A 19,396-nucleotide genomic window follows, 5' to 3' on the forward strand; every position below is an offset into this window, starting at 1 on the left:
AGTTTTATTCAGGTTATATATTTTATAGGACTGCTTTTTTTTGCTGAAATCATTCGTTGTAGAGAAAGGTTGTGGTGATAGCTAGCGGATCTTGAAAGCAACAGAAAAGATTTAGATAGGATATGTGTTTGGATGCTAATGAAAAAGAGATGGGTCACAGGAAATAAAAAGGGCATTGCCTGATGCAGCACTTCTGTGTCGCCTGTCCTCCAGCTGCCTGTGTGAAAAGGTTGTGTTATTACAGAAACGCAGCTAAGGGACGTTGATGTAGTTGTCATGCAGTGATTTAACTGGAGAGCTTGGTTTTCAGGTTGCGGAAGAAAGCGAGTAGGATTGATATGGGATACCCGAAAGGAAATATATCTAACTTCCCTTCATTCTGTGTGAGCTTTTCTTTTCCCTTTCCCTCATCAGGAAGTCTGTGGAAACCTTACTGCTACACTAAATTGTTCAGATGGTGACCTGTGCCTCTCCTCATCTCTGGTTTCACTGCCAGTGTCATGGTGCTGAGTGACGTTTTATCTTTTGTCACAAATTTGCACCAGTTGTTTAACCAGACCCATCCTGTGGTGCTCCAGTTTTGGGCTCTCTTGTGATTGTTGTGTGTTCTTAGTAACTGTTAATCGATTGCTGTGATAGTTCTGTTGATTTGACAGATATACATGTATATTTTAGTAATGGGGAATAAATATATATAATCTAATGCTGTTTCAGATTTAGGAGAGAAAGTGGAGAAATGGCAGAGGAATAGGATGCGGTATAGCAGACCTGGCCTGCGTAGTTGGGTTGGCAGAGCATTATCGAGTGCTGGAAGGAGAAGGGCATGCATTTTGTCACACCTCAGTAAAGGTTTCCTGGGCACTTACTGGGATGTGTTAAAGAAAAAATTGCATTAGAACTGGGTGAAAACATGATGCTGATATACAGTGAGGGTATTTAAAACTTAAGAAAAATGCAAAGAAACTTCTAAGGTGAAAAATGTAAGGGAAGGCATGGAAGGACCGGAAAACAGAAAGAAAGAAATCGACCATCTGACAGTTTATTTCTGTATATTTGAGCATTTGGACTGAAATGAAAAATAGGGTAAAAGAGAGATCGTTGAGCAAATTTTATAGATTTCCATGGAAGAGTGAGAAAGAAACAAGAAATATTAACGCAATTATAATAGCAATGTTGAAAAGATGAAACATTGATCATGAAGAAATTCACATAACCTGGTATTGACTGGTCAGTATAACATAGAACGGAAATAATTGTTCTTGAGCAGGTTCAACTTATAATAATGCAAGCAATTGAAGGCTGCATTCAGAAGGAGAAGTTGAAGAAGCTAGGCTTATTCACGGGAACAAAAGAAAATTGTGGTGACCTAATTCCAGCTTTTGTTGTGCAGAATATACCAGTATTGATAGCGGGACAAATTACTCTCACTGTCAGACATGAAAGCAAGATGCACGTGATGCTGCTGTTCTGCCCTGCTCTTTTGCCTTCAAAGTCTCAAATTCCTAGGGGATAGGTGATGTATTGGTCCAAGGAATATTTTGTCTCATCATTTTCTGAGAAGCAGTTACAACTCTTCTTGGGACTGTGTGCCATGCTTTTTGCACTGGCATGTGAGAGACCATTCCTTGAAATGCAACGTCTTCCCATTTGTCCATGCTGTACCATCCCACCTGCACTTGTAGAAATTCCCTGCTGTGTGCCATGAAGCCTTTACCTCAGATGATCTGTTCCTCCACCAAAGTCTGTTAGGCTTTTTTTAATCACTAGGTGAGGGTGAAGCCCTCCACTGTTTCCCAGGTTTTTAAGGACGTTCAAATAATCAGTGTTTTTTCAGAGTTCATCTCAAAGACAGCAGCAATCTCTAACCACTGTATGCATTTTTAGTAGAAGAAAAGCAGGATAATCAGAAGCAAGGACCCAACTGACAGTTATTGGATGCAGAAGCTAACAGCTATTTGTGTGAATTTCTTTAAACAAAGACAGTGCCTTCATTTTTACATTTCTAAACATAATCCCATGTGGAACTTGTAAAATATTAATCTTTCCGCAAGAGGGTTTCTCTTGAAGTCCCTTTATGTATAAAAGATGGAAATCAGCAGTGTAGACCTCCCTCCCTGCTTCACTGATGTCTGAGGCCTTATTTGCAATGGAAATCCTCCCCTGTCGCTGCAGTACAGTGAGTGCTCTCAGGCGATGAGCTACCTGGAAAGACTGGGTTTAGCATGGATGGGCCGGGTGCTAACTTTGCCCCCAATTCCTTTCTGTGGACGATGAATGCAAACTGTTACGCACGGAGCTGGGCAGACTGGCTCCCTCCACCAGTCCCTGCTGCATGATCTCTCTTTTATCTTTATTCACGAGCCCTTGGAGGATAAAGGCTTTTGCATACTTTCAGCTGCTCTCTAATTACTCATTTGCTAGCAGTGGTTTGTGGTTTGGTTAGAAATGAAAGCTGACCACTGCTTTTTACTTTCTGTTTTCATATATAGCTCCTCAGCGCTGACTTTCTCCCCCCACTATTATCCATTGCTTTATGAATAAAAGCATGACTTTTACCCAGGTCTCTCCCAATGCCACCACTGGTCTTACAAAGGATAATGTGTATGTCCCATCATTCTGCAAATGCCATTAAACTCTCACCATCCCAAGAAACCCTCAGCCATTAGCCAGCCGAGCCGGTGCAATTGGCAGTAAAATGAGAGAATATGTGCCTTACTAACTGAGTTTATCATATATTGACATCAGGCCATGCCTTCCATAGGTTTCCCCAATAAAATCTCCCTTACAGATAGACTAAGAAATGTGCAGACCCAAAGGCTCGCTTTGAAGCCTGCCACTTCTCCAGGACGCTGCCTAACCCTGCAGGAGGCTGCACTCGCTGATGGCGCCTGCCTGAGCCAGGCCAGCCGCTGAATGCAGACTAGTGAAACCTGCGGCACCACACACGTGGAGTGGAGGTTACGGAAAGAGGAGGGGAAATTGTGCAGAGAAGAGAAATTCAGGGAAGGAACAAGGAGGAGATAAATTCTTGAGAAGCATAAATGTAGAAAACTGAGAGATTTTAAGGATATAGATGGATTGTAGCTTATTTCTTCTTACCGTCCTTTCATATCTAAGAACTAGTGTAGGGGATCAGAAATACCCACCAAGCCTTAATGTAACGATATTTTAAAAAATTAAAGAAAATGTACTAACTGGGCTGTGATCAGTGACTTGGGGAAAAGCAGAAAAAGGGTCTTAGGAAGATGATATTCTCTCACATAGTCTTTATAGTAAAATAATTAGAGGAGAAGGGTGATCTGCTTCGCCGAGGAAAGGCAGAGTGGAGAGTGGGCACCCTCTCTGACTGCCAAAGCCCTTGTGTCATATGCAGGCTCATCCCACTATAAAGTATGACTACATTTTAAGTATTAAAAACGAGTCGTTTTACTTCGTGTCACCTCTAGTTATGCTCTAGCACAGATAAGGGAGAGGCGTAACTTGAAAGCTTGCATGATGTACATTAATGTATGCAAGTGTATGTATAAAAAGGCATGTTGTTCTGATTAGAATTATTTGTGAATCTTTTTAGTTATAAATTATTTGAAAAATAATTAAAATTATATCATCAAAATAAATGTTAATGAAACAACATAAACAGTATCAATCACATTCTCCAGTTAATGGCTCCTGTCTGACAGACTGGATCAACAGCACTAAGCTCCCAGTGTGCTCATCTATTTCTTAAAGGCACCATTTTCTCCATTCATCTTCCAGACTTTCTCCAGAACATCTTCATTTTTCACTATCCAGAGTCCTGAACCCATTATGTTTTACTGGTGGTAGTTATTCTTCTATAGTACAAATTAGACTGTTCCTTCTACACTTTTATTTTGCAGTACAGGGAGATGCTGCTGTATTTCAGATGCAGTCAAGAGTGCATGTTGACTTCTGTCAGTCACTGCCTGTGCGTATCTGTCTTCCATTCTTCATTTTTTCCTCTGTGCTTCATTATCTTCTGTAAATGTTATTTATTACATACTGTGGTCAGCATTCTGCCTGATCCATCTCACTGCTTTTAATTATGCTGTCTTGAAGAGCAGCTGAACAGTTAGCAGGCAGTGCATGCTCATCGAACATTGCTGAAGTTTTTTTGCCAGAGTAAATGTTGAATCACTGAAGATCAGCTGAGTTTGAAATTTACCTGAATATGTTTTACTATTCCAAAATGATTACACAAGGGCCCTGATTAGCAGCAGCATTTTGCAATACCACTTAAGGCTTTATCACAGTGGAGTACTGCCAGTAATAGTCTTTAATTCACTTATATGTACCAATTCATCTCTGTCAGGTTTCTATTAATTTCTTCACTGTTTTACTTTGTCCCTGTCCCCTTTATAATGAGGGATGATTTCCCCATTTATGTAGCCAAACTAAAAAAAAAAAAAAAATTAAATCTTCAGCAAATTGGTCCTTTGATTTCAGACAACTGTGCCATCCCTGCATTTATGTTCATGTTTAATCCACTTTTCACAAATTAGTTTATTTAGAAGAATCTGGGTGGGTCAAGTGACCAAGGGGCAGTAGTATTTTTATTAGCTAATTTAGATGAAAAGTTTCAGGATTAGGTTAGATATATAAGTTTTGGCACGGATTAAATACAGACCTTTTGAGGAGGTGTAATCCTAAAATATTAACTGCAAAGTGGAGTGCAGGTGTAGAATTAAAACTGTACACACTTGTGAAAAGCCACCCTATATTCATCATTAATTTTTTTCATCAGAATGATGACTTGTCTTGGTTACAAAGGTGATTGTCAGAGATAGACAACAAAATTGCCACGTGTACCATTTTGTTTTACCTGGCACTGGTTTCACACTGTACTGGAAAATCTGAACAGTTATGTTCAGTGTTGGTGCTCCAGATCTGCATGATGAATCAGGCTGTGGGTCCATTGCTGCAGTAGATCCACCTGCATGTTTGTTGCTTCTTTCTCACTGCTAGGATTGGTGCAAAGCATCAGGAGCTACGGCAAAAGCAAGTGAGAGGTCTGGTTGATTACTCTACTGGACTGGGAGGACCTGACATTGATGATGATGAGGTGGATCCAAATTATGCCAGAGTAAATCACTTCCGAGAGGCCTATCCAGCAGCAAGCATCTACAGGCCATCATCACCAGCAGTAGCAGAAACCTTTGTATATCCACGTGATGCTGCTTCAACGCCAATGGAGAGGGAGCACTTGGAAGGATTATATGCAAAAATAAACAAGCAGCACTACCCACAGACTCCTGGTGACAGGTAATATTACCACCTGGCCTTAAAAACAAAGATGCATTGGCAGTTGTTCTTTTTTTTGGGGGGTGGAGGTAGGGATTGGGTGTTCAGAAGCCCAAATATCCTGTATTTACTGAGCAGAAAGCCATGGGTTTCCTCCTAGCAAAAAAAAAATTTTCTCCAGTAGTGCCCCCAGAGCATCTATGCAAGGCAGCAGTCAGAAAGAAATCATTAAAGAAAAGTCCATATTTCACAAACAGAATGAATGAATCGGCTGCAGTCCAATTCCCGCACTGCTGAGAGAGTGTTTTTTCCTCTTTCACTCAGGAAAAGTTCTTACACTGCGGCAAAAATCATCTGTTTTCAGATCCCTTTTGATCCTACTGATCATCACGTGCCTATTAGTAAGAGGTTTTGTACGATAGCATGATATATTGCATATGTTTACAGTTTACTTTTCCCCAGCTGTGTGATATTATGCACTTTCAATTAGGTTGGGGAGAAGAGTGGGAATCATGGCATTTTTATGCAGACTGTGAAGTGTGGCTTCACAAGACTGATTGCCTTTCACAGCCTTTCCAATAACCAAGTGGGAAGGAAAGAGCAATTTTTAATCCTTACTGTCAAGCTTCCAGGTTGATAGCATTAAAGAAAGATGGTCAAGTTTTTCCCTGGGTTAAAAAGAAAACAGATTCCTCTTGAGTTTATGATGCACTCACCATTATGAGGGCTTTAAAACTGGTTGTTTCTGGAATTTGGGGCTAAAAGAACATAAGGCTTCATTAGTATCATGGTGTTAATAAATTGATGTCATGTTTTTCAGACCAGTGTATGTGTGTGTAGGCAAGATGTACAAGTGTATGCCTGGAGTTCATGCTGTGATCTGCAGCGTCTCCCCATAGCCCCAGTCTGTGCTATGTGATACCACACTTGTTAATTTTAGAGAAATGCGTGAGCACAGATATAGGAGTGTTTTCAGTTTGTGGCATCATCGTACTTTAAAAATGTCTACTGAGTCATTGTTATAAATAGTAATAAAATGCTTGTGACATAAATCTAAGTGTGTAGCAGGGAATAGGCCAAGTCTTGCTTTTTTCACCTAAATACAATATGGGAGAGAGCTTTCCAAACATAATGACATTGCTAATTCTCTTCTTCCTTATTATTAACTCTTTCCTTACTGTGTAAGGATGAGGAGGGTGAAAAGCAGTTATCACAACTTATTGACATCTAATGGGTTTTGCTTTCCTGGAAGAGTCTTGAGGTGATCGTCACTGAAGTCACATGAGCATCCGTGTATAGGGAAGGGATCAGAAATCCAGTCACACTAACTGGGTAAACCAAGATCAGGGAATTCTCAACAGGAGGGAGTCCACATATCTGATTCACATATTTTTCAAAAACTAATGTATATAGCTGTAACTCAGAAAGATGACATGGTATTAAGACATTATCATGAAGGTCACTTCATAAGTTCAGTTTTAACAGGGACTTTATAGCTTAACATCTTAAATGTCATCGCTTTTGAGGTGGGTTTTATGTGTTGCTTTGAATGCAGCTGGAAAGAAATGGCCAAATCTATCCCACTGACTTTTTTTTTTTTTTAATTGCTTGCTCGTATCATGCTGGTAACTACAGTAAATGAACTCTTGACTTGCTGTAGGGACAAAGTTGAAGTCCCAACCAAGTTTGGGTACAGTCTTGGGTTCCTGGATTTTGGCATGCATTTAGCTGTAATTGCATGTTATATCATGATGATTTCTTGGAAAAACTAAAACCAAAACTGTAACAGGCAAAAAAAAAAAAAAAAAGTTATCTCATGTCTGACACTGTGATCAGAAGTCATGCTGAGAAGCTGTTCTGTCTGTGTTGACTCTCTCCAGGAGGACAAACAGTCCACAACATCTTAGCTTTGTTGAATTTCTCGGGCTTGTAGAGGCTGTTTAACTAGATTAGGAAAAAACAGGGAATGTGGGATTCTTATTAGGCTGCCTTTGTTCTTTTTCTAACTCTATCTTTCCTTTGTCTCAGAGACAAAAAGGTGGTTGTTATTCACCATTAGAAATGTGCCAAACCTGAATAATTTGATGTGAATTTATACAGTGGGTTGTGAGGTCTCAGCCAACAGTTGTTGGAATATACTGGCAACTCCAGGCAAGGAAATCTTTCTAGGCTGGAGGGAGAGCACTGGAAGAAGAAAGAGATAAGAAAAAAAAATAACCCCTGGATAACATGTTAATTATAAAAACAAATCTGCTTTCAGGGGTCGTGTATGAAAACTACCTTGTCTGCCTAAAAATGATGGGAAAGGGGCATAATGGATGCTTATTAGCCCAACTAAAGTTATTTTTCGTTTGCAGGGATGAACATTTATCAACACATTTGTCGTGTAATAGCTCATGTTTTGGTCCTGCTAACGCATGCATGCTCTCTCTCAAAGTTTTGCTATTAATTCTACTTTAGATGGATGGCTTTTTCTTCCACCTCTGACTCTCAACATATAATATAGTGTGTGGAGACTTGAGCAGTGACTAAAGTAAATGAAGTTGGGGGGTAGAAAGGGGATTTGAACAAAGAGAGAATAGATGATTTCATTTTGGTCTGGGAATTCCAGTTATGTGTCATTATGATTGAGAATTAAAACTCTTCATTTGAAACAAGCAGTTCATTTTTGTTTTTGTTTTTTTGCAGAAGAATGTATTAACATAATTAATGGCTTGTAAAATTCAGAGGCCATTTGTAAAGAAAGAATCTTTGTGGTCAGATCCGTGCTGATAATTTGTCTGCACTTATGCACCTTCCCTCCTCTCATTCCCAGTATCCAGCCAGTTCATCCTCCTCGGCAGAGTCCCAGCTTGAACTGAGACTCTTGCAGGGTGCAGAGAGCAGTTGGCTGCACGCGCATGAACGCTGTTTCTTGAATCATTATGGAGTACATTTGTTGCCTGCAAACGCTGCTTCTCACGGCATGTACAGACCCGGTCCACAGTGCTGCTTGCAGGCTAACATCCCCTTTACCTAAGACTGCCTCTGCGATCTCAGTTTGTTTTGCTTTGGGTTGTTTCTGGTTTGTGCTTTGTGTCTGTTGTGTAACGTTCTTCTGCACTGCTGCACAATTGTTGATTTTCTTTCCACCGATGACTATATTCAGTGAAATAGATGTAATTTTTTGTGTATATTTTGCTGAAAGCTTTGGGATAGAGAGGTGCTATATAAATGTAAATTGTCCTTATTAATGACAGCAAAAAGCATTAGCATGATCAGTGTATTCTGTGAATGTTAAGTTAAAGACAGTAAAAAAATTAGCTGACAAAATCACACATTTCTTTGTAAATCAGAGCTTTTTTCTGTTTATTTCTAATTAGGCACAATTTTCTGTAATGCAAATGCCATCCCAAAGGATGGTGCAGGCTGCACAACCACCTTGTGCAGCTGGGGAACCCGCCGGGTCTCTGCGTCTCGGCAGGCTGCATGGCACTGCCGGCGGTGCTAAGTCGCAGCCGCCGAGTTTAGTCGTCAGGGCTGTACCGTAGCAGTGCTAAGTTGCACCATGGCAGAGCCTAGGTGTCAGACCAAAGCCAAAAGAGCATATGTACAGCACCGTTATCACTTAAATGTCAGGCATGACACATGTTGCAACCCTTTCTCACGTTTTGAATAAGCAATTTCCTTTTTTCCTTCCTTGAGCATGGTGCTGTCAAGTATATCCAAACACTCTGAGTGCATCTCCGGAAAGTTTCTGAAGACACGCTCAACTTATTTGCTCAGCCTGGAAGTATGAAACATTTTAAAGTCTGATGCCAAACTCATTGCCAAGTATAATTCTTCATTTATTTATGTGTCTTATCTTTGGGAATTTCAAAGTGCTGGTCTGACAAAAATGAATACAGTTTTCCTTTGTTTAGCAGGAATAAATTCAGAGCTGTGTCTTGTTGCAGATTTAAAAAAAAAAAAAAATCACTCTCTTTTTACATAGGAATAGAGTACAAAGCCCCGGTCTGGTCCAGCTTTCTGGTTTTGGAGATGCAGTGTTGGTCCCACTGTGGAAGAACTTATTAATTAATTAATTGAAAAATGAGTCTTCATTAATTCAGGGTAAAAGTTTCCTCATGGAAATGTGTGCTCTTCCAGACTGTTCAGTCTAGCAAAAGGCAGAACTGCGAACAAGGAAATGAAAGGAATAACCTCTGCACAACCTTAACTCTGCCCCTTGCATCCTACCCTCAAAGCCGGTCAGAGCTGTTGTGTTCCCTGCAAAACAGTCCACCTTTCCCTGAATGGGATCAAATAAAAAAGTTGTGTGTGTACCTTGAGAAACCAAATGCTAAGTATAAGCCATGTTTAAGTCTGAGGGGGGAATAAAAAGGTTCTAGAGTTTTAAAATTCAGCAAACAGCATTCTTTCTAAAGAGCAGGCTAAATGTTTGTCTTTCCGGCAGGTGTAAGTAGCTGCTGTCCTGTTCGAACCAAGGCCGTACGAATCTACAGCTGTGCAGAAAAAGCTTGTTCAAAGCAAGGGCAAGTTAGATTTGCCCAGTATGTTACTGAGCCTTGTATTTATTTTAATCCAGAAACCAAAGTTTTCTGGAACTCAATACAACATATCACAAGCATTGCTCACTGTTCATGCATCTGCAACACCTCTTATCACTGAATAGCAAAAAAGCAATCTGCTCTTGTAGGAGTGGATGGTCATTAACCCAGGTGTGGTTGTTCTGTAAGACTGATATTGCAGAGGCAAGGCAGAAATGCAATGAAGCTCGGTAATTTCTGAGCGCCCTTTGCTACTGTTCCCTGAGTTACGGTGGGAAAAGAATTATGATCATGCACTGAAATATTTTGATTTACAAAGCATGGCTAGTAAGAGCAAGCCATTGCTCTGTCTTACCACGTAGCCTCTTGATCTGCCTCGTCTACTTGCTGTCCTAAACTCATCTACTCACGTTTCCTCTCCTCTGCTGCCCAGCACCCCCAAGACTCTCCTCCGTTTCCATTAGCTATGGGAATTATTTTCTTTCTCAAACTTGCCAGGGCAGCTTGTGAATTTGTGACTGCAATCAGATTGCTTTTCCCCATAATGCTTAAAAAGAAAAAAAGAAAAAGAAAAAAAGAAAAAGAAAGAAACCAAATGTCTTGCAGGCACAACCTGTGGCAACGTTTACTGTCCTTCCTGCCTGCTAGATTTCTGACAGAAGTTAAATCCAAACTGACACAAGCAGGGTATAGCAGAGGCTCAGTGGTTCCTGTGGGAGCCCTAGAGCTAGCCTAGTTGTGGAAGCAGGGCAGTCCAGAAATACTTTTGGCAACCAGTTTCGCAAGAGTGTAGGTTGTTCAATTGGACTTGCACTGAGTTTTTGCTCCTGGCACCACTTGCAGTTTCCTTTCTAGAAAAGAGCAATGAGTACCATGTACTAATTATACCAAGCAGAAAAATGTTGAGTAACGGGACCACTTGGAACATGTTTAAACAAGCCTTAGTTTGATTTCCCAACTATGTGCAAAAATAATCATATTTTTTGTTGATAGGATTCAAGAAAAGCTGTTTAGAGCTACAGCTCTGAGTGCCATTTCCTGAGACCCCTTGTTTGAATCTTCCCAACTTTGGGACCCTCACCCTATCGTTTGCTTCTCATGGATGCCCGAGGGTTTGTGGAACTCGTGTAGCCCGGAGGATTTTAGAGCGTGTCTGAACAGCAGGGAATTGTCAGAGTTTAACCCGAGCAGAGCTGCTGCTCCCATGTAATGCGTGCATGCTTGTTCCAAGCCATGCATTGTTCAGCAGAACTAAAGTCTGTCAGGAATAGTCACAAATCTGCCTACATGCCTCCTGACTGCTAGGGTTTGCGTTTGGATCACCTCACTTATTGACAGATGTGTAAAATTTTATATACTACACTCCCACAACTCCCTTGTGACTGTCCTGCAGCAGATGCTGGTGAGCCTAAGTTTTGGCAGCTGTGTTAAGCATTCATAGGCATTCAAATTTTTTTCCCCCTCCAGCCCTCTCTTTTCTTATGTGATATATCATTGCATGGAATTATTTTAGGTTAATTCTGCCTATTTATTGGTAACGTCCCATTCTTATAGTTGTTTGTATGCAAATGCAAAACATAAGTCCCTGGAGAAAGAGCAGGTCTTTTACTGGAAGAAGAGACCATACCAGAGGATAGAGAGTAAAATGCAGATGGTGTTGTCAGCCTCTTAAATATACAAATAAAGACAAAATGAGGTCGTCCATGCAGCTGGAATGCAATTATATGGCCTTGCTTGTGTTTCTGCCACAGCATATTTCTCTAGTGTGAGCAAGAGATGCTAAATTCTGCCTTACACAGGATGATGTTTGACCAAAAGCTCATGCTTGCTTCTTTAATCAGCAGCAGAATAATGTGTGTATTAACTTTTCCCTGCACATTAATTCTTTTTTTCCTACAAAATGCCATTTCATTTTAAATGCTAATATGTGTGTGGTTAATTAAGAAGCCAGAGTTGACTATAAGGTTGGTAAGCTCCAAGGAAGAGAGAGGAAGATCATTACACTTCTGCTCATAGATAGCTATTTGTGAACCAGCTGATAATGTGCAAAATTAAGATTTCGTAAGTGGCATTTTAAATGAATGGTTAATGGCTGAAGATTAATTAAACAGTCAGAGTTGTTCAAAAGAGAAGCTGTTAAAATCTTGTTTATAGGCCAGTCACTTGCATACTTAAAGTGCAAACCCTAATAGCATGTGGTATTTACATTGCCTTGTCTGCTAAATGGAACTGGGATATTTTCCTTGAACAAGGAAAACTACCTTGCTGGATGTGCAGTATGGATGCATATATGTAGTGTTGTGTACTGCAGGTTTTTTCCATAATTAACAGTTGTCTGGTAACGGTACAGACAGAGAAATGCCTTTCCTCTGGGTTTTTGGTAATCCTAAATAAAATTACTAAATCTTATTTTAATTAAAATATAGGGGATATGGTTAAATCTGATGTGATTTTCTTTTCCTGCTACTCTCCAGTAGTCTGTTCTACTTAATGCACTTTGGGGTTTTCAAGGTGCCTGACTTGAGGTCATCTCCTGTCAGAATCAGTCTCTTCAGCCCCGCTGTTAGCCTTGCAGAATTGTGCTAGCTAAGAAGGAAAAAAAGATGTGTTCTCAATCAGGTCTATTCCATACTGCAGTTCTGGTTAAATGATGAATGTTAACCTAGTCCCGTTTCCCTGGCTGAAGAGGAACAACGAGCAGAAGGTCATTATGTTGCTTGCAGTGGTGCGGCTTGCCCTTCCAATGCAGCCCATGCCAGGAAACCTTTTCCGTTGCTTTTTCTTTTGTTTTCTCTTTCTCTCAGCCAGGTTCCCACCTCTCTTTGTTACCATCTGCTGGTTTTCCCCCACCTTTCTGGCACAGTTATTTTGCCTTACCATCTTCTAGCTTCTGGACATGCAAGTCGTTCCAGAGAAAGCCCTGGTGACCTAGCCTTGCGCAGGCTTTGCTGCACAGCCCAGTGTAACCTGAATCTGCATTGCTGACTTCCGGGAGCTCGCGCTCTGTCCAAACCCATGACTTTCAAAAACATCCTTTCCTAATTTTTTTTGAGCTGCTACCAGTTAGTTAAATGGAAGAAAGGAATTCTTTCTTTCATTCATGGTAGAGATAATCTTTGTTTTAATAAACTATTCAGTAGATGAGGGTATGGGATTTTACTGTACTACATTTTTAAGTCTGTGCATACTAAGGCCATGTCATTTTTTGGAGGTGGAAGAGGCTGGAACACACACCAGTTCGTGTGTATGAACATCCATCTGTTCAGACTGCAGGTGATGGCATGACTTTCCCTGTGTTAAGCTAATTTTGTGGCTTCTGGTCAAACTATTTTTTAAAAATAGTCAAAGTTTGGTGGGAGAGAAAGAATTGTCTCCCCAAAATCTTAAAGTAATGGACAAATGGTTAAGTTTGGAGGAGTGAAAAATAGTCTTATTACTGGCCTGCTTCAAAATGCTGAGACTGGATCCAGTTAGGAAGGCAGTGATACTATGTCTAATAAGGATGGAGAAGTAACATTTAGATGTGACAAGGAAAAGGGACGTAGACTGACTGGAGCCATGAGAAATGTCTTTACTGTGTCCTCGGTTTGAGTTATCAAGGTCAGCAATACCTGTGCTAACTGGTTCCTGCGAGCTACAGGAGAAAGCCCTTTTCTTCTGAGGCAGTGAGGAGTGTAACTGAGTCCTGAGAGTCTTCAAGAGGCATCTCACAATGTCACGTGTGCTCTCAAAATAAGCAATTGGTTTTCTCCTCAGTTTACCAGGAGCGATTCCTACACCAACTCAGATGAGTGCAGCACAGGGAACCGCAGGGGACACCTTGCCAGCATTGCCAGCTTATGCTGCCACCAGGAACGATACGGTGACGCTGTTAGGGCTTTTCAGCATGACTGCTCCTGTCCCCGCCAAGTGCTGTGGTCTGTGTGGTGGTCACACAGCTTAACTCTAGGGGAAACCGGTCTCTAGGCTCCCATAAGGTCGTAGGGAGTTGTTACATGTTCTGAGCGGGCTAGTTGTACCCTGGTTTTCCTGCAGTCCCAGGTTACCGGGGGTATTTGTTGGCAGTTCTGCACGGTTTTTCTGCTCATTTTAGTTCTGCTTCAATGGGTGACTTAGATCTTCCGTATCTTGTGTCAAGCGCTAGTAGGGCCACAGAGGTGACCTCAGGATGAGTCGATGGGAACCTCCTCATGCAGGGTTCAAGCATCTGATAGCAGGATAAGCCCACCGCTCCTGAGCGAAGGCCGGGACAGTGCTCCCTGCTGGTGTCAGGATGCCACTGGCACATGGTCATCCAAGGACTCACTAAAACTGCAGTGCTGCTGCAGCAGGTATAGACAGAGGCATGAAACCCAATCTTGTGGTCAGCAAAAAAAGTAAGAATTCATGTTGTTTGAAAAGCTGGAAATCACTCAATATTGTGCTAGCAAAAATATTGGGAGGACTGAAGGGATGTGAGAGAATTGGTTAAATAGGCAACAGGATGCGGAATAAAAAGAAAATAATTGTGATTATTGTCTGACAGCTGTGCAGAGCACACAGTCGATGACAAACTCTAAAACGTGCTGTTTTTCTGCCCAAAATCTCAAGTCCACTGTTGCAGACAGTAATCCAAGGGGTCATAGCAAGCCAAGAAGTAGTACTGTCTTCTGTCCCTTCATCGGCTCTGGCCTCGTGATGGAGCTGCGCTGGTCTGTACTGAGGCTCTGAGGGCGTCTGCACGTCTGGCACGGAGACCTGGCGCTGCCCGGAGCACGGCGAGCGGCGCCCGCAGCACCGTTTCTCTGGCAGGCCGTTTGGTCGCAGATCACTTGCTGACCTGGACCAAGGTATCTGTATCGGTCTCGGGAAGATTTAAAGGAATTGTCCATTTTGCGGAGACTGATGTTGGGCTGCCTTGGAAGGGAAACAAATAACTTGTTTTAAAGTGTATTGTGGCCTGCATCTGAGGGAAAGTGAGGTCTTTCATTAGGAGAGGCACGTGAGAAAATGATGCTGCTTCAGATAACCACACAGGTTATTTTTCTTTTTTTCTTTTTTTAATCACTAACTTGTCCTTGATGTCTGGAGGCTGTTTTTAGAAACCAATGGAGGGTGGTGATTGCATGAAAGGTTTTATACTCTTCAGTGGCCTGCAAAACAGGTAGCTGCCTTCATTTTTTCCATCTACCAAGCTGAAGCAGAAAAAAGGCAAAACAAAATCTATGTTAAAAAGGAAGATGCAAAGGGAGTGAGTGCAAGATACCTTTAGAAAGTGCTAGAAGTGGAAACTTGGAGAATAGTAAGTTCTCTCTTCCTATTTTTCCTGTTCTTTTTTCTCTCCCATTCCCCACTTCTTTACCTGTAGGTCCATGTGACAGTCCTCCTTGAACACGCATGGTGGGAGCCTGTCAGCCCTTCCCTTCAGTGACTTGAGAACAGTGAGGAGAAACGATGGAAGACAGAGCTAGCTAATGTTTTATCATTTTGAACAACATCTCATCCTCAGTCTTTGACCCATATTTATGGTTTAATTTCTTCATTCGCTTAAAATTTCAATTCTGGATAACGTTTTTCAGCATAATAGTATCTTAAGGGCATTTCCTCTCAAACAAGTATTAACTAAAGCCTGTTCTTCAGCCCTGGAGTTTATCTGCTATAAACACTTCTGGCTTTAGGCTTTGATGCTTACTTAGCCCTGGATACGGTTATTACCTTGTAAATGGGAATCAATCTCAAGTGATCATTATGGTATTTACATAAATTGCATGAAAAACAAATGTCTTGAGAATGGCCTGTAAGTTTAAGCATAGGACATGTTTGAGATGCAAGTGTTGTGAATGGCCTGGAAATGAAAACAGTAGGAACCTGGCAATTCCTGTGCACCTTTGCTGCTGCACAGTAAGCAGCAACGCACCTTCGGAGGGATGAAAGCACGCTGAAAATGTGTTCTATCTTGGGATGGTGGTGGAAGGCTGTTTTCTGTGTCTGAGTCGCCATAATGCTCAATAATTGTCTGAGCTCTGCTTTAATTGAGCACTTGTGTGCAGTAAGTGTGCTGCTAATGGGGGACCTGGCTTGCTTCTGCCCTGTTCCCAGGTAATGACAGAGGAGGCTTGCGGCAATGCCAGTCCTTGCTTAAAAATCAGCGCTGACTTCCACGGCATGGCAAAAGGGTGCGAGCTTGCGGAGGGCGGCTGGGGAACAGCATCAAAGGAGCAGGAAGCCTGTTCCTAATTGTTATTGATTGTCAGTACACGAATTACTAGCAAACAGTCTGCAGTCCTTCACCTGAATAAGGTGTTGCTTTCTTCCTTTGACATTTTCTGCTATTCCTGTCCCTGATGTGAAAAAATCCAGGAGGCAGTTATTTTGTGCCTGTATATACAATGGCAATGTTTAAGCAGCGGCTGCTTCAGAGAGGGAGAGTAAAGGGGACTGGGGGAGGGGGGAATGATCTTTCCCTCCTTTTCTCAGTAAATACCACTGTCTGCATCAGTGTTGATGCTTTGACCTCTTTGCTACAGAGCTTGAAAAGTCTCTTGCACTTACTGACATGTTCTGGCTCCAGACCTGAATAGGTTGAACTCTAATTCTCTTTGAGTGCTGCTGCAAATAGATTATCAATCTAAATATAATAAGTGCTCAGGTATTCCTCCCAAAATTTAGACTCATTAGTCTAAATACTGATATTTTTACACATCTGTATGGCTTCTGAAATGATTAACAGTATTTCTTTTAGCCTTTGATCTGCACTCTGCCCTCTCTCTCATTACTACTAGCTATGGTGAATACACGAAGCGTCTGAGCAGCTTCATTGTTCTGCTGTTGTTTTTCTTTTAAAGGCTCTAACTCATAAGTGTATTTTCATTTCTCTTTTGTGTTTAAAACCTGCCTCTGAGGAATAAGACTACCAGTATTTGGTCCATGGCTGGTGGAGATACTGAGGTCTAATATCTTCTGAATATTTTGTCTCATTTAATTTTTCTAGTGGCACAATACATTCGTAGTGGAGGTCTTTTTTTTTTTTTTTTTTTTTTGTAATGCCCATGGAACCTGAAATTAATTCCCTCCTGGCTTTAGGAGAAAAATTTCAACGTATTTCTGAATGTTTTCTGTATTGGGTTGAGAAATGATACATAGAGACACCTGCTCTTATAAGTGGGTGGAAATTGAAAATAGTGCCAAGAAAAATGCTGTTCCTCAGAAAAGATTCAAAATATGCATTGTTTAAAGTGTGGCATAAACAAAATGCCTGAAGTAAGGTCCATTGGCCCTTGTTTGATATGACTTCGCTCACTTGTGGCTTCATAACTTCTCTAATGATAATACTTACTGCTTATATAGTACTTATATCTAAAAAACAATGTACAAACTACTGTTTTCTGCATCAGTTGTGGCAGATAGGAAGCAAGGGGGCCAGAGGCAGCACGGTTTCCTTCCAGCTTTACAGCAGAACCACTGTTATGCTCGAGTAGCACAGCAGTGGATCCTGTCCATTACGAAAACGCCTTTCTCGAAAATGAGTCAGGAAACGGCTGGTTGATGTACAAGTAACAAATGTGAATTTGTGTTTATTGGGAAGAAATGTGACAGTTCACATCAGAATTTAGATAAATACTTACATAAATTTGGTGGTGTGTGCTTCATTTCTATAGATGTCGGTAGTAACGTGATAACCACTATATGTGATGGGAGAGCAGCAGTTGCCACAGCACATAAAAGGATACAAGAACACATGAAATCATTAATGCTTTCATAGTGTATCCTGTCTTATTTCTGATAGCATAGCGTGCTGGTACTTAATGAGGCATATCTTTGAAAAAATCAGCAGGTATAATTTTCCAGAACACATGAAAATGTGTATCCTTGCATCAGAGGTCAAAGCAATATTTTGGATCTCACATTTTTTTGAAAGTACAAATTGTCATTGTTACTGAGCTAGAAATTATAAAATTATCTTATCCAATCTGAAAAGCAAATGATAGCGTGTGGATTTGTCTGCTGTTGAAAAGCATGATACATAAGTCCCGTTTCCATCAAAGTAAGTGACAAAATTTCTGTTGATTGAGGTGGGAAATCAGGACCGATTCCCATGCCTGGTTCTCCCTGAAAGAATGATGAAGTGATGTTTTCTTTTCTGTTTTATACTTATTAGTTTCACAGCCAGATTACTGTAACTTGAGCTTTTCTGCCATACTTTTGCATGGATGTTTTTGTTAACCACTTTTATTACCTTTTGGCCTGTTCTTTGCATCACACTATTGACAAAGTGAGTTTTACATTTTTTACCCCAAAGTTTAGAGCTCAGAATACAGAAGAAATCCATACAAAAAAAAGTCTGAAACATTAATTGGACTAGACTACAGCATTTAAAGTAACCTATTCTATCGTCCATTTACCTCCCACATGAAATGAAAACTCTATTTTGATCCGAACTGTCACAGATAATTTCTGCACATAAAACACATCCAGAGACAGCTTTCAAATGGAGTTGTCACTTCTTATTTAGCAGGCTGGGGACTCTCTATTGTTGTCAAACCCTCTTTGCAAAAGCATCACTGACACAGTGATATGCACAGTTGTATGTAAGAGGAGGAATGGTTGCACAGCCTCTATGAAACAAAAAATTGTATGTAGGTGCTGGAATCCTCTTCAGCTGAACTTAGCTTCTGCTTAGCAAAAAAAGCTTTCTGTACTGTTTTTAAGCAGATTTTCTTACTGTGTGCTGGTGGGGGGAATGGTTGTTTTTGGTGTAAGTAGGTTTTAGTGGGGATAGTGATGAGTAACATTTAAAAGTTGGTAACCACTGTTCTGTTATTTTCCCTGACCACTGTAGGACCAGAAGTCTGCCTTTAATCTCTTTACAAATTTTAGGAATTCTTAAGCAAGCACACTGGGGATGTCTCTGAACTGGGAATACAGTACTGCTGCCTCAAGGCGTAGTCTAGCTCAGATGCTGAGGAGGGCTATAGGGTGCTGGTTTTCCAGCTGCTATTCTGACGGTGGCCAGTGTAGCCCTCTGATGGGACCAGCTAGAAGATGCAGCTATGGCATTACAGAAGAAGACCTCTTAAAAGACAAATTGAGAAATACCATTCTTCAGGGTTTCTGGTTTTGTACTATTCAGTATGCCCTGGAATGCAATCTATTTTCTTAAAACAAATTTGCCTGCTGGCCTCAGTTGCGTTCTCATAAGCTTATACTATTGGAATATGCAGTTGAATAGTGGTAATATAAGACTGTTATTTTATTTTCCTCTGAAGGTCACAAAATTGACTGGTTCTGCACCAGCTTAGGGGTGAAGGATTTTGTTAGCGTGACGAGTGATCCTTTATTACTGTCTCCACCGCTGCTCTGCGCAGCAGCATTGAACAGCTTGCACTGCTCTTTTCAATGTGGCAAAACACAAGCTGGCACAGTGCTCCTCCGACCTAATCCCACGCCATGATGTAGATAGCAGCTTTGGCATCACTGTGCTGGATCCAGATGTGTGATCAGGAGTGAAGCACAGATGAGAATGGAGACCCAGGGTCTTGCGTTTTCCTTCAGCAGCCTGAATCCTGTGGATATCTCCGCTGCTACAGCTGGGGCTGTTGGGAGCGGTGCAGGAAGGAGGGAGGCTACCT

At 41.2% G+C, this 19,396-nt stretch overlaps 1 protein-coding gene across 9 annotated transcripts in view; it reads left to right on the plus strand.

Moving 5' to 3' along the window:
• Nucleotides 1-19,396, plus strand: part of PARD3B (par-3 family cell polarity regulator beta) — a 440,403-nt gene that overhangs the window by 351,158 nt on the left and 69,849 nt on the right. For 5 of the 9 annotated variants that reach the window (XM_067298768.1, XM_067298769.1, XM_067298771.1 and 2 more), the window contains one exon: nt 4,984-5,280. The exons of the other annotated variants lie outside the window; for them this stretch is intronic. In XM_067298768.1, coding sequence (XP_067154869.1) covers nt 4,984-5,280 — 297 coding nt within the window. The remainder of the gene's footprint in view (nt 1-4,983; nt 5,281-19,396) is intronic. 9 annotated transcript variants of the gene reach the window in all.

The sequence above is a fragment of the Apteryx mantelli genome, chromosome 6 (assembly GCF_036417845.1).
Source record: "Apteryx mantelli isolate bAptMan1 chromosome 6, bAptMan1.hap1, whole genome shotgun sequence".
Taxonomy (NCBI): Eukaryota; Metazoa; Chordata; class Aves; order Apterygiformes; family Apterygidae; genus Apteryx; species Apteryx mantelli.